The sequence below is a fragment of the Anticarsia gemmatalis genome, chromosome 29 (genome assembly GCF_050436995.1).
Source record: "Anticarsia gemmatalis isolate Benzon Research Colony breed Stoneville strain chromosome 29, ilAntGemm2 primary, whole genome shotgun sequence".
Lineage (NCBI taxonomy): Eukaryota > Metazoa > Arthropoda > Insecta > Lepidoptera > Erebidae > Anticarsia > Anticarsia gemmatalis.
The window spans coordinates 4,877,080-4,893,763 of record NC_134773.1 but is presented as its reverse complement, the minus strand read 5'-3'; the positions used below and the strand labels follow the sequence as shown (position 1 = coordinate 4,893,763).

Here is a 16,684-nt window from a genome sequence, read left to right as displayed (position 1 = left end):
GGGAAATACTGTATACAGCTTACTATCACAGATTTCTGACCTAAATACGAGGTCCCAGGTTCATATCCCAAGTCATACAAAGTGCTATTAGTCTTTTTTTATACAACCTTTCAACCACAATAATGTCCGCGTGGTTTGTGACAAGAACAATACAAATCTTAAATTGTGAGTATATAATAATACTGGCTATCGCCCGTGACTTCGTCCGCGTGGTTTGTTACTTAGGATAGAATTTCCATACAAACTTTCATCTCCTATTTTATCCCCTTGGGGGTAGAATTTATCAAAATCTTTTCTTAGTGGATGCTTACGTCACAGCTTTAGGCATGCAAATTTTCAGCCCGATTGGTTTCAAATTGATAAAGTTTCATATAAACTTTAATCCCCTATTTTATCTCCTTGGGGGTAGCATTGATCAAAATCCTTTCTTAGCGACTTACATCATAACATCTACCTGCATGTTAAATGTCAGCTCGATTTGTGCTGTGCGTTGATAGATCACTATGTCAGTCAGTCACCTTTGAGTTATATACAGGGTGTGGCGTAAATAATGGATAATCCTTTACCAGCAGATGGGCGACCACCCGACTGATTTAAAAATTACAGTTTATCTCTGCTTGTACCAGAGATAAATTGTAATTTTAAATTTTTAATCATAGTTTTTGAAATTTCGGCCATTATGTGTGTTTTTAAGAAAACAATTTACGCTCGTACTTTTTGATGCTATGATCACAAATTAAGGCTTTTTAATCCGTTGTTTTCAATATTAAATCCTGAATAGATGTGTGGTCGCCTATCTGCTGGTAAAGGAATATCCATTATTGACGCCACACCCTGTAAATTTAGATTTATCTTACGACCTTCATAGACTTCAGACTGCTAACCACGAGGTTTCAGGTTCTGCATTACCTGTAATTTTTTTAAATATTTTTCTTCTCATTTCAGATAAGATTGGTCTGCGCCGACGGCACACGATACACCAAAGACATCGAAATAGTTAGAAAGTGTGCATGCGGCAAGAAATGCCCGCGAACCACCCCTTTCCACTAAACCAAGACTGACCTAATCATCCCTTACACGCAAATATCACGATAATATCAAAACTTGCCTGAAAATATCAAAAAATGCCTGAAAATCTCATAAAAATGCCTGAAAATATCAAATAATGCTTAATTTATTCGAAAAGCTACCGAAAATTATAACAAAAATCTATTGAATATCAGAAAAATGCCTGAGATTATCAGAAAATGCCCGGAATTATAGATGCTGTAGTGTACTAAATATGTTTTTAGATATTGTAATAGTGTCAGCTATGTTGAAAAATGTTGTGACATGTCATGGGATCTCAAAACATGTCTTGGGATGCGTTGGCATGCCATCAAACCACTAACATATTATTATTATTATGTATTACATTTCAAAAAGCCTTGGCATGCTGTGAAATGTCTGTACATGTCGTGGGATGCCATAACATGCTGCAACATGCCATGTAATGCCCTAAATTAACCCTCAATACATTGCCATAAGAGCCTAATACACAAAAATTGCCCTTAAATATCAAAAAACGGTCCGAAATATCAAAAATATTCCGAATATCACAATATGCCTTTGACATAACCAAATGATAGTCACAAATATATACCTGTAGCCATTTTATACCCTTAAAATTATGTACAATATAACAGGGTTATATGTATATAAAACACCAAAAACTTCATCTAGGTAGCTAACATGATAAGCAACAACTTTTGTTCTACAAGTTTTTATCATAAATTAATATAATTGTACAACTCACACACGGTCATCTGATTCCAAACTAAGCAGAGCTTGTACTGTAACTACACAACTGATAAACATACTTATATACTTGTAAATACATACTTATATAGATACATTAACAAGCTCAGAACAGATACTCGTGCTCATCACACAAATATTAGTCCCGGGTGTGATTGGAACCACACGCGGCGCTACGGTTATTGCGGCGAGGTGACCACGTTAACCACACAGACAAACGTGTTAGCTAACAGTTATTTATAAATATCTTTTAGAACAAAAGTAGTTGCTTATGTTGTTAGCTATCTCTTGCTAAGAGATTTGGTGTTTTATATATAACCCTATAGAAATATAACTAATCATTATATTAAAAATAATCATTGAAATTTTAATCGTACAATAAGTGTCATGTCGAAATATTTCATTTTTATAATTTTACAAAAAATATCGAGCTGAAACCCGAGCAATAGACAATAATTAAGCTTTTTTATTCATATTTTATATTATCTTATTCATAATTACTTATAATTCTCTTTGACAAAATACTTGACTATTAGTCAAATCAGCTACTTGTACTTTATGTCCGTTGTTTGTATGTTTGTAAAAGTCCCCGCGACACAAGAGCAATATTTAGTGCGGGAGTTGTCAAAAAAAATTAAGCTACTCTTTATGAAATGTCCCAAACACATTTTAGTATAGAAATATGACATAGTGACGTCACTATGTCGTAATTTCGTTGGTATCAAATGAATGCATAATAAAATGTGCCTGGTATATGGTTAGCTCGCCCCCTATTACATGGGACTAACATTGTAAATGGCGAAACGTATATTTGAGTAATAAAAACAATGCAATTTTTTAATAAGATACTTTCTGTTCTGTCCTTGTCATTTTTAATAGATAATTTATCATGTGTTAAAAAGAGATACAATACTAAGTAATTATGAATAAGAGTAATTTTTATAATTGCATAAAGACATTTTCTAATAAACGAATTTAAAACCCACCCATTTTTGAATAAGGCAAAGTAGACACGGCCTAATAAGTAGATTAGATTTATAATCGGTATTGTCGTAGAAAATATGTATTGAGAACTGTCAAATTTGACATTTATTACGCTCTACTTAATGTCAGAACATGACTGCCTCCGTGGCGCAGTGGTTTAGGTGCTACACCGATACCATTGCGTCGGGAGGGGTTCGATTCCACACGGGACAATTATTTGTGCGATCCACAAATAATTGTTTCGTGTCTGGTTGTACTTTGTGTCCGTTGTTTGTATGTTTGTAAAAGTCTTCAATATAAAATTATTATTGAATCTTAGTGCGAAGATTGTCTTTTAGAAACTTGAGATGTCAAATTGACAGTTCTCGGTACAAAAAAAATAACCTCAAATAAAAAAAAACATGAATTGATAACATTTTTATATATTAGTACCTATAGTCTTATATCCCTTTTAATAAGAATAATAAATAAATTATAACAATCAAATATGTAATAATAATAACTTAAAATTATGCTTTGGGCTATAATTATTAAAAAAAAACACTGCCATTTAATTTACTATTAAATTATTTAAAGGGGCACTTTTTCATTGACGAGGCTAGAAACTACAAAAGTCTGATTTATATAACTACGGTCAACTTCAAATCATTTATTAATTTAGGTCAAATGCTGACACTTATGATAGTCAATGATACAGAGAGTGAATTTACCGCCAGTTCGGAAGGTAGCGCCAATGAGAAGAGCTGGCAAGAAAAGCTGCTGGTTTATCCCGGCTTCTCCCGGGGTTAACCTTATTATATTATTCGCCTCAACACACCAATGAGTGTTCCAAGTGATGTGTGTATAAATAATGATCACGTTGTTATAACGACGAAGGAAAACATCGTGAGCAATGACATGTCTGACAGTTGTTTAACACAGCTCTTGAAAGTCTCACTTGATCAGCGTGGTGGACTTTTTCTGGGAGGAGACCCTTGCCCAGCAGTGGGACAGTAATGGGTTAGATTATTTGTATAAATCAGACATTTGTAGTTTTAATAGTAATATACAAACTACGTTCTGACGTATAACATTTTTTATATTTTTTCTCGTGAAAAAATAAAATTAAAAATATATGTGTTCATTTTTTCTATAATTAATAATTATTTATTGATATTATTATTTACGTTGGTTATTATTATTTAAGAATAATTTAAGTATTATTATAATAATTGTCGTTTTATTATTAATTTAAATTAAATTATAATTAGATAGTTTTAGGTTATTGTAAAGCCATATTATTATTATTTTGTACTCATTTTTAATATAGAATTTGTGTAGTAACTATTTAAAAGAATATTTTCGGGTTTAAAGAAAACAAACTTGAACGGCAGAAAGGCCAAACCAATGATTTTTTCGTGTCGTGGTTGTACTTTGTGTCCATTGTTTGTATGTTTGTAAAATTCCCGACACAAGAGCAATACTTAGTGCGGGCGTGATTCAAAGATTTTTTTTTATTTGTAAAAAGTAGTTACTACACAGAATTTAATTTGATTATAATATCACAGAAAAGCCTAATTTATCGGTCTGAATATGTACTAAAAATGTTATTAATAATTTTGGAAAAATACTACATTTTGTGAATAACAAAAATAATGAAAAAAACCTCTTAATTTTATATAATCTTGCCATTTATTACTTATTTGTAGTTTAGCTTTAAGCATAAATATCTAAAAGATAGGAACTATTGATTTTCTGACACTAAATATACTTAAATATATTTATCAGTCTAGCCTTTCCTCCAACTATGTTGGAGTCGGCTTCCAGTCTCACCGGATGCAGCTGAGTACCAGTATCGTACATGCAGCGACTGTCTATCGGACCTCCACAACACAGTTACCTGGGTTATAACACGATACTAAGTAACTACGTCCATACGTACAGTAATTTAAAAACATCTATAGTTTCTACCTTTTAGAAGAAAGCCTCATAACTTCTTTATTTTTTGTATAATATATTTAAAAGAATATTTATAATTTATGTTGCGAAGTCAGCTTGTAAAGTATAGAATAAGATGAAGAATATTTTAGTGTGCTATTGTTTAAAAAATATTTGTACTAGTTACAGGTTTTCAATGCAAAGTCTCCCTTGATCAGCGTGGTGGACTCAAGGCCTAACCCCTCTTTTATTCCAAACCCAGTAGTGGGACAGCAATAGAAAAAAAAAACATATTTTAATCTGTGGTATTTTGAAGTTTCAATTTGACATAATTCCATCTGTCAAAACGAAATGCCAAACTGTCAAAACTTAAAAATTAGAAGCGTAATTTTCTCTAAAATTTAGCGACTTGGTGACGTAAATAAGATGTTATTTAATAAAGTTAAAAAAACATTACAATTTGAAGTTTCTTAAGCATAATTTGTTGCCAAAAAATCTTTACATTTTATACAATAACACACTAAAATAATTCTACAAAAATAGTTGGTAAGAAAAACTGTAATTTAAAGCATTCCCTATTTATTTACTACCATAATGGTAGGAAATTTATTAAATGGTAACACTTATCAGCATTTAAAATAATATGAGCAGTATTATAACGAAATAATATAAATATTGAGATGATCTACTAAGAAATATATATTGTTTTTTAACTAACCGAATACTCAGGCCGTTACTATCGTGTTCACTACGTCATAATCAAAAGAATCATAGTAATGTGACAATGTGTAGTGAGTGAGAGACTCCGATATAATGACATGACTTAGTTCGTACGTTTGAAATGGCCCGAGTACAGCATCCTATTTAATATTATTTGGGCGTGGCAGTAAATTTTTAATTTCGACAGAACCTGGTGTATTGTTAATGAAAATTAATAAAATAAACCAAAATATAGTATAATTTGTCGGCCTCTGCGATGCAGTGGATAAGATGGTCACTTTCAGATACTTTAAATACGACGGAAGGTTGTGGATCCGACTTCCCAGCTGGACAAATATTTGTGCGGTCCACAAATAGTAGTTTCGGGTCTGGTTGTACTTTGTGTCCGTTGTTTGTATGTTTGTAAAAGTCTCGACACAAGAGCGATTCTGTGGGAGTTTAAGAATTTTTTTAAGGAAATATAAAGTATTTTTTTGCACATTTCAACGTTCTAGCAGGACTAGATAGCTAACATTATAAGCAACAACTTTTCTTCTACAACTTTCATATTTTATTGCTTTTATTAATATAAATCTTAATAAATCATATTAATTGCGGAGCGCGAGGGCACACATTCAAAAAACATTTTCTTTTATTTCGAACATTTTAGGAAGACGAGGCTGTATGAGTATTGTTTCCTTTGCCTACTCCAAAATAAGCAAAAGAAAAAGACGCTGATTCTTTTTTTTTGTTTCGTTGAACAACATTAATTACCTATATCATTTTCATATTATTGATGTATTTTTATTATTACCAATACGGTTTATCGTAAACTATAATAATTATTTATGAGAATACTTTTAATACTTTAAATATTTACTATTTATCCACCATAAAATAATATGTTTAAAATTAATTTATACACAATTCAATTTAAATTAGAGAGCAAAATTTCAGAACGAATCTTTTTTTTTCTCACTCACGTTAAATGTCAAATTGTCTATTCTCTATAATTCGCGGTTATCTACCGGATTTTATTTTAGTTTACTAACAAGTAGCTCGATAGCAAATAATATAATACTCGATTAACCCCCGGTTTCTGAGTACATTTAGCGGTAGTTTATCTATTCAATTGCGTTTACATGAGTTTAAACGTTATTGAATAGATAAACTACCGCTAAATGTACTCAGAAACCGGGGGTAAGTGACGTTTGTATCGAGTGAGTGTTAGTAAAGTATCGAGACTATCGAGTCTATATTCTAGCCGTCAGTCTGCCGCCTGAATTCGCGCGCGTCGCATCCGTCGCGAATTTGTTGTCATATAAATCGTTGTGTATTTGTGCGAACTATATGCAGGTAACAGCGGGTAGTGTCTTTTTCGCGAATATTTTAGTAAATTCAACTTTCCTTCAGAAAATATGTTTAAAAATGTAAACTGTAATATTTTTTTCGTATTATTTTGTAAGTTTAGATAGTCTTCATTTGATTTTAATAGTTTCAAAGCGTGGTAAAGTGTGATTGTGGACGCAGTGTAGTGTTTGGTTGCCGTCTACAACACAAATACCTACTAGGTAAGTTTTTTAATTATTTATGTACCTAGTAAAGAACAGTGATATCCAAATCATATACCTAAGTCGGTATAAACACGCAATTGGTCAACGGTTAAAACTCGAGGCAACACACCAAAAAGTTTTCGAAGTTATGTGTGTATTAGAAATAATGATCACTTGTTACAACGGTGAAGGAAAACATCGTGATGCAACCTTGCATGCCTGAGAGTTCTTTAGAACAGTTCTTGAAGGTATGTTAAGTCCCCAACCCGCGTTCGGCCACCGCGGTGGACTCAAGGCTTCGTCTCCTTCATTACGGGAGGAGACGCTTGCCCAGCAGTGGGACAGTAATAGTTTAAATTCGTTGTTGTTTCGTTTATAAAATAAGGACTAACAAATGTTATTATCGTACAATGAAAGATTGAAATATGTTTTTTATTGAGTTATGACGGTACTCGTAGAACAAAAGTTGTTGCTTACGATGCTTCTTTTTAACTGAATTTAAAAAAAGGTGGAGGTTCTCATTTCGTCTGTATTTTTTTGTTAAAAAACCTTTCCCGTTCTGGGAAAAAACTTATGCCCAAAAAACGGAAATGATTTTATCAATTTTATATTTAATAAATTTTTTATCGGGACCGACATTTTACGTGCCCTAAGCGGTAACGCCCAGTTCAGATACGACTACGCTACCCATCTATACGATGACTGCGCAATAGGTTGCTTAACCCACAGATCGTTTACCGGTGAGCGCAACTAGCTATGAACGCGAATGTAAACTCACATCAACATGTTAAATTTTATCGAAATTTGTTCAGCCGTTTTTACCTGAAATATGTTTTAACAAACTTCCTTTATGAAACTCACAGATCGTTTACCGACCGGTGAGCGCAACTGGTTATAAATATCATTGGACAATTTACACACGGTCATTTGATTCCAAACTAAGCAGAGCTTGTAACCAAATAACTGATAAACATACTTATATACTTCTAAATACATACTTATATAGATACATTAACAAGCTCAGAACAGATACTTGTGCTCATCACACAAATATTAGTCCCGGGTGTGATTGGAACCACACGCGGCGCTACGGTTATTGCGGCGAGGTGACCACGTTAACCACTGCGACAAACATACAATTAAAAGTTAAACTAAATTTCTTAGTAGACATCTCTTTCCCTTGGTTTCTGAGGTGCATTTATCGGTAGTTTATCTATTCAAAAGCGTTTTAGCTTATATAAACATGACTGTTTGAATAATTAAACTACCGCTAAATGTGCCTCAGAAACCGGGCATTAGTAACCCCCGATTTCTGAGGTACATTTAGCCGTCGTTTATCTATTCAATAGCGTTTTTTATATGAGTTTAAACGCTATTGAATAGATAAACTACCGCTAAATGTAACTCAAAAACAGTACCTCGATTCTCTACCACTATCGACTACCGACAACCGGCTAGCTATCGAAATTTTGACATTTAGAATGTACTGCCAAAATGTTTCCTACGACACCCGTCAGAGGCGCTGATCAGATTTTCATACATTTCTCGATGACAGGTCGGTTGTCGGTAGTCGATAGTAGTAGAGAATTGAGCTACAGGTTTAGTTAATAAGTAATAATGTACCTATAAACTGTGTTGCTTTATAAACGCTAGATGGCGTTGCATGCGCTTCGTATTATCTTATTATAAGGTTGTCTATACACATTATAAGTTAATTGTCGTAATAAAATGATGTTAGATATAATGTTTGGTTTTATTTACTTATGGAAGCAAGGGAAAGTTTGTATGGATCGTACTAAGCGTTCTCTAGTCTCTGCCTACCCAAAGAAGGCGTTATTTTAAGAATGTATGTATGTATGTATGAATGTATTTTTCTATGTATGAGTGTATGTGTGTGTGTGTATGTATGTACCAGAGGAAGATGAGGTGGTTGCGTTGCGTTGGTGTCGTAGGACACGTTCATCTTCCTCTGGTACTTTTATCTGTCGTAAATGTGGTCGCGGTTGCCACTCCCGCATAGGCCTTTTCAGCCACGAACAAAAGTGCACGAATTCTACCTGACGCCACCTTAATCATCTGCAATAGATATATTCAGGCCAATGATGTATGTATGTATAGGCGCTCATAGCCAGTTGTGCTCACCGGTCGGTAAACGACCCGTGGGTCAAGCAACCGTGGGCGCAGTCATTCTGTAGATGGGTAACCGCATAGTGGTGTTTGAACTGAGCGTCTCCGTGCTTCGGGGTACGTAAAAAGTCGATCCCGGTTGTTGTCAGTTAGGATAACAGTCGTTAAGTCATGTCAAAGGCCTTCGGGCGGCTTGAACAACTTTGACACTAGGTTTGTTACGCTTGATGGACCTACTGACTATACCAATGAAAAGTAAGGTTAATGGATGTGAATGAAGCGAAGGAAGTTTGTAAGGATTGTACCAAGCGTTTTCTGGTCTCTGCCTATTCCTATGGGAAGAAGGCGTGATTTTATATATGCCCTAGCTCTTGCCCGCGACTTCGTCTGCGTGGTTTGTGACTTAGGACAGAATTTTAATACAAACTGTCATCCCCTCTTTATTCTCTTGGGGTAGAATTGATCAAAATCCTGAGCGGATGTCTACGTCATAACATGTACCTGCATGTCAAATGTCAGCTCGATCCGTCCAGTGGTTTGTGCTGTGCGTTGATAGATCACTATGTCAGTCAGTCACCTTTGAGTTATGTATATTCCTGTGACCTATCTTTTAAAGCACTGTACAGCTCCTCAGCTCTAAGCAGTAACTTCTACAGGTTGGCAGTCATTATGTCAGTCAGTCACCTTTGAGTTATACCTATACATATATTTAGATGTATGTATGTATTTAATACCGACTACCGTCGGAGAGTAAGTATTACTCAGGGATAAATATTGCAATAGGCTTGCCCCCTATTACATGGGTCTTACATTGTTAATATGTCGTATGTAAGCTTGTTTCCAATCCCGAAACTCTCGGATCCCACACCCATAATCACGAGCAACATGTGGGATTAGAAAATAATGTGTTAAAAGCCCTAGGCGCAGTGGATAAAAGGTAGGTAAATAAATACAAAACATTGCAATAAAATAAAATTGTATTTGCCATTTTTAAAATATAAACATTATTTGAAAACATTCTTTAACATATCCCAACGTATGGTACAATAATTCTTTTTATATTATTTTTTGATAGCAACACTATAACAGTATGATTTTTTTTATATGGTAACACTTGTTTGACAGTTTAGAATATCAGCTTTACCAAGTATAAATAAAATATTATTTTAAATAAGTTTATAGAATGAATCATTTAACTTTGTCTGAATATAGTCCTCAAACTATCTATACTTCTATACTAATATTATAAAGCTGAAGAGTTTGTTTGTTTGTTTGAACGCGCTAATCTCAGGAACTACTGATTTGAAAAAATCTTTCAGTGTTAGATAGCCCATATATCGAGAAAGGCTATAGGCTATATATCATCACGATACGACCAATAGGAGCAGAGTACCAGTGAAAAATGTTACAAAAACGGGGAAAATTAAGACCCATTCTCTCTTATGTGACGCAAGCGAAGTTGCACGGGTCAGCTAGTTATTAATATAGAGCCTTGGCATCGACGATTAATCTACATTAAGAGGTCTTGGGTTGGATTCAAAGCACGAATTAATTGATTTGTTAAATTTTATAATAAAACTAGAGGCCGCCCGTGACGTTGTCTGCGAGGAAACCCGTCCCGTGTAAATCCCGATCCCTCGGGAACTCCGGGATAAAGCCTATGTGTTATTCTGGGTCTTCAGCTACCTACATACCAAATTTCATTGTAATTGGTCCTGTAGTGTTTGCGGAAGAGTAACAAACATCATATATTCTCACAAACTTTCGCATTTATAATATTAGTAGGATATCTCTCAATGGTAGTCTGGAGTTTGGTAACTTCCCGGTACATGGCTGGCTCGCCCCTTATTACATGGAACTAACATTGTTAATGGCGAAACGTGGGTGTATTTTATACACCTACAAATTTGGATATAACAATCGTGAAGTATGTCTTTTACCTAACTTGTTGCTATATTCAGACGATAAGTTAAATGACCCATCCAATATATAAAGTAACTATTTCATATTATTATTTTATTTACCAGATATATATATAACTTTTGAGTCAATAGGTGCCTTTACACACACACTGTATCGCACGTTCTTAGTATCGTACAGTATTACGCGCGGGAAAGCAGCGCGCTCTTCGAGAGCGATTTTCTTCGCGGACTTGACAGATGAGCGCGGCGCGTGCTCTTTCCTTTCCCTTACACGCGCGATTGTTGTTTCATGCGCGATAGAGCGTGTGTGTAAAGGCACCTGTTTTGAACAGTCGACAATATATTAGGTCGGGGAAAAAGTCTTTTCGCATTATAGTATGTATGAAATTGTAATAAAATCTTTTCTCTACACAAAAATACTCGATATTTGGGTACCTCACGAGCTCACTGAAAGAAACCTAATGAACCGTGTACTCATTTGTGATTCTTGAAGCCAAAGAGATTAATTACAAGTTCATACATACTATAATGCGAAAAGACTTTTTCCCCGACCTAATATGATAGGTATATTTTTGATACATTTTGATATGGTTTTCGTATACATAGATCTTTAGTTGTAAATGATTTGATAGTATTTTGGCCCATCTGAGTTTGGAAGATATGTGGCAGATATAGGTTTTGGTGGATATCTTTGGTAATAGATTGTCTGCCTGACGGCTTTACGAGTATTTCCTAAATCCAGACATTTGTAGACAGAAAAAATCAGTATTACATTTTTGGCCTTACTTGACAAAAAAGCTCAGAAATTAATTTTGACCCGATTTTGAATTAATAACCCGGGTTTTGATCCCAATACCTCTGGGCAAGGGAGTTTTAGGAATCGTAACACAATGCATTTTTCGATCTCTGCCTATTGTAACTTTAGTTTAGTATAGTTTTTAAGAATTGGAATGTGACTGGTAAATAAACATTATTTTATTTTATTTATACTCTTTTGCAAAATGTGTGATACATAAAGTATGTATATGTTACTGTAAAAGCCCGAACTGTGGTAAATCCTAAGATTTTCCGGTAAAACCTAAGATTTACCAACTCTCAATGGTAAAAGTCCGAACAAACCAGAGTTTAAAAACTATGTAACGATATATAAAAAAATCCTCCTTCATAACTATGTTTATAACTATTTCACGGTATAATTATATACTGTGACATAGTTATTTTTTTTTAACCACCCAGAAGGAGGAGCCCCGCGAAGCGGGGCTCCGGCGACATCTCGATATCATCAAGTGAATATAGGTAAAAGTTCGAAATAAAAGAATTGTTCGGACTTTTACCATTGCGAGTTGGTAAATCTTAGGTGATATCGGAAAATCTTAGGATTTACCACCGTTCGGGCTTTTACAGTAACATATATAATTCTTTCTATGCTAACATATTAGTCCAAAGATATCCACCAATATTTTTAAACATTCTTATATATTTGTCATCTAAGTAATATGATATTTTACAATAAAGTAATTGTCGTTATGTAATATTTCTTTTTTGAAAAAATAAACAGTTATACGAAGTGTTTCATAAGTTTTTGTCTTTAACCACTAATTATGACTATTGAAAATTAATTTTGATTTATTTTCCTCTTTACCCGACTGCGGGAAATAAAGAAATGTATGTGCGACAGTTTTTTGTAGGTACAGATAAAAGCAAAATATTAATGTCACATTTTTGCATTAAAATACAATTAGATATCTGACTTTCGATCTTTGACTGTCTATTAAATATATTTTTTGGAATATAAATAATAAATAAATATTATTGGAAAACTCACACACGGTCATTTGAATCCAAACTAAGCAGAGCTTGTACTATGGTGACCAAATAACTGATAAACATACTTATATACTTCTAAATACATACTTGTATAGATACATTAACATCCAGGCTCAGAACAAATACTCGTGCTCATCACACAAAGATTTGTCCCGGGTGTGATTAATATCTATACTAATATTATCTATACTAATATTATAAAGCTGAAGAGTTTGTTTGAACGCGCTAATCTCAGGAGCTACTGGTCCGATTTGAAAAATTCTTCCAGTTAGATAGCCCATTTATCGAGGAAGGCTATAGGCTATATATCATCACGCTAAGGCCATTACGAGCGGAGTAACAACGAAAAATGTTACAAAAACGGGGAAAAATTTCACCCATTCTCTCTTATGTGACGCAAGCGAAGTTGCGCGGGTCAGCTAGTAATTTATAATTTCGTAAATAAGTATTTTGACATTTAAATATGTAATAAAAAGTTAGTTTTCTTTCTCCTTGGTTCGATCGTTACTGCATGATTAAATATCTTTATTATTTATTTGAAAAATAAATCAAAATTAATTTTCTTACATTAAAGGGTTTAAGTTTTATTCTCGTTTTTGTAAGTTTGAAATATTTTGACATTTTTGTAAAATTGACACTCGCTTTAGCAGAGGTAAAGTTTAGGTATAATATTTTATTTCTAAAATTTCATGTTTTTACCAAATGTAACTTAATATAAATTCGGTAAACAGTTTGAACTATGCTTTCCTAGAAATAAATAATAGAACAAAATTCTGCGAAAATATTTTTTTTTTTTTAAATCGAAATCTAATATAATCATCGATTTTATATTTGTTATATAAGTCGATTTAAAATTAACTCACACTAGTCTTTATTAATATAGTTAAAATAATACGGTCAAAATTTTAGTATTTTGTATTCTTTTCTAACTTACAAAAACGAGAAAACACAATAAGTATAAAACTCTATATTTAATTGTTTTTTTTGCAATATAAATACAACTCCAGTTATTATATATTATTATACATAGCTTAAGTAAATTAGAGCAGTTTATATCGGAATAAATGATGACAGGTCAAAATTAGGTCAAAAGTTTTTACAAGGGTCAAAATTATTAAAATACTTTTCGAACTAAGAAAGTTCAAAAATACTATTTTTATATTTTTTACGTATTTTAGAGTATTGTGTTTGTCTACACAATTAAAAATCACAAATATTCATAGTCCATTGAAATGTTACAATTTGAGGGCCGAATATTGCATTTCTTAGAGGACGCAATTTTATTTTTGGGACATGTAGGGGGGGTCAATAGAAGCTTAACTTGAAGTTTGTGGGGTCGCCACCCTTGTCCCCCGGCCGCCATCTTGGAAAAGGGGTGGAAACACTTTTTTCGCTATATCTTGGAAACTATGCGTCTTACAATAAAATTGTAAAAGCATAATTTGTAGCAAATTATTTTGTCTACAAATATGTTGAATAACTTTTTGTCCTAAATTAACAATTAAAGAAGTTATAAGCAAAATAGTGATTTTTTTTTTACAAAAATTTTCTTTCCGAATCCGGTCTATTTCGGAGCGCTGTTACTGAGTTTCTAATTAATGAAATAAAAAAAAATATAGGGCTAAATTTTCCTCGCAAAATTATCTACAAGATTGGTCCGAGTTAATTTTTTAAAATATATTCATATCAGTTTAGCCTTTTTTCCAAACTATGTTGGAGTCGGCTTCCAGTTTCACCAGATGCAGCTGAATACCAGTGTTTTACTTGGAGTGACTGCCTGTCTGACCTCCACAACCCATTTACCTGGGATATAAAACGATACTCCTCGTTAAGACTGGTTGCCAGACTTTCAAGCTTCTGAGTACTGTTAACGACTGTCAAATATCTTCGAAAATGACAGCTGGGACCCACAATTTAACGTCCCTTCCGAAATAGGGAGGAACTCGATATGTGTAAGATGGTCACCCATCCACCAAACAACCTCGGCAAGCGTAGCTTAACCTCAGAGACCCATCCGCGCGGCTGTCGCTAAAAAAAGTTATAGAGCAATAAAGAAAATAACTATAAAAAAAATTGCACTTTTCGGCTTATAACTTCTTTAATTGTTAATTTAGGACAAAAAGTTATTCAACATATTTGTAGACAAAATAATTTGCTACAAATTATGCCTTTACAATTTTATTGTAAGACGCATAGTTTCCGAGATATAGCGAAAAAAGCGTTTCCACCCCCTTTTCCAAGATGGCGGCCGGGGGACAAGGGTGGCGACCCCACAAACTTCAAGTTAAGCTTCTATTGACCTCCCCTACATGTTCCAAAAATAAAATTGCGTCCTCTAATAAATGTAAATCTCATGTAACATTTCAATGGACTATCATGGATTCGAAGAAAAAACTGTTTTATTCCTTTCACGAATAAGCATTATTTTTCTTTAGAAATTGTATTTTAAAACCATTTTCATAAATGAAAATTATATATATATTTATCCGATATCATTAATTCCGATATATAATTTTAATATTGGCATAGTAAAGAACGTTCGTTTATAATTTAACTTGAAACACAAAAATATTAAAAGCTTTCAAATACATATTTAAAGTTTTGTTTAATTTAATAATTACTCAATTCTGTGCACTCGCCACCGTTGCAAGTTTCATAGAAACCAGTCAACTGTGTTATAGTTAGTGTATAGTGTGTTGTGTACAATGTGATGATTAAGTCTGTATTACATCACTGTCATAGTGCGTGTGACGAACATCACACACGAGAGCTCACACGAACATACACACGTGCTCTCCGAGACACGGAGGTCTACGACCTCAAATTTAGCCATAGACATCAATGATTTGAAGTAGAATATAAAAACCTGCTTATCAATTTAAAAGTGAGTCCGAGAGTCTTTTTCAATCTTCTTTCATAGGCTCTATATTCTGAACTGGCGGTAAATTCACTAACTGTAACTTTGACAATCATATTAGGTCGGGGAAAAGTCTCTTCGCATTATAGTATGTATGAACTTGAACACACGGAACAATTATTTGAGCGATCCACAAACAATTGTTTCGGGTCTGGTTCTGCTTTGTGTCCGTTGTTTGTATGTTTGTAAAAGTCCCCGCGATACAAGAGAGATCCTTAATGCGGGAGTTGTCTTTTAAAAAAGAAAAAATGGGTCAATATTTGACATAAATAATTAAAAGAATTGACATAAATTTTGAACTTAAAAAAGTTAAATTATAAACGAACGCTCGCAATAATTACATCTATTAAAACTTAATAATAATTTATATTATTTTAATAATATTAATAAAATTTATTTTTTATTATAAAATCTCACTATTTTGTATCACTGCAAGTGATAATAACATATATCGCGAAACGATCAATCGTGAAGGAAATTGAAGGCCAATTGAAGTGATTGTCAATCGCGATTGAGAGATTGACGGAACATCAATCAATTGATCGGTTAGCGATTTTTCATTTAGAATGTATAGCACAAATTGTGTAGATATCATTATATATTTCCTTAGTCATAATATTTTTTGTCAATTATTAGGTAGTTCCAATAAACAATCTTCGGAAAGAGATTTCATAACTTTGGTTAGTGGTGAACCTAGTATCAAAGTAGTTGAAGTGTTTGTCTGAACTCATGTTATGTTAACAAGTTAGACTTGTAACGTGCTCGAAGCACGGAGACGCTCAGCTCAAATATCACTGCACGTACATCTATGTAATGTACGCGTTAACATACTGAGCGTTTACCGACCGATGAAGGCGGCTGGTTATCAGCGTCTTTATCCTATGCTATCTTAATCCCTATCCGAAGATTGAATATTGGAATTTTAGTCATATCCATGTAAT

The 16,684-nt window shown here is 33.5% G+C and overlaps 1 protein-coding gene across 1 annotated transcript in view; it reads left to right on the top strand.

Moving 5' to 3' along the window:
* sli (slit guidance ligand) overlaps positions 1-8,795 on the top strand; it is a 113,280-nt gene extending 104,485 nt beyond the window's left edge. Inside the window, exon 38 of the mRNA XM_076133444.1 lies at positions 946-8,795. Coding sequence (XP_075989559.1) covers positions 946-1,050 — 105 coding nt within the window. The 3' untranslated portion in view covers positions 1,051-8,795. The remainder of the gene's footprint in view (positions 1-945) is intronic.
* The last annotated feature ends 7,889 nt before the right edge of the window (positions 8,796-16,684 follow it).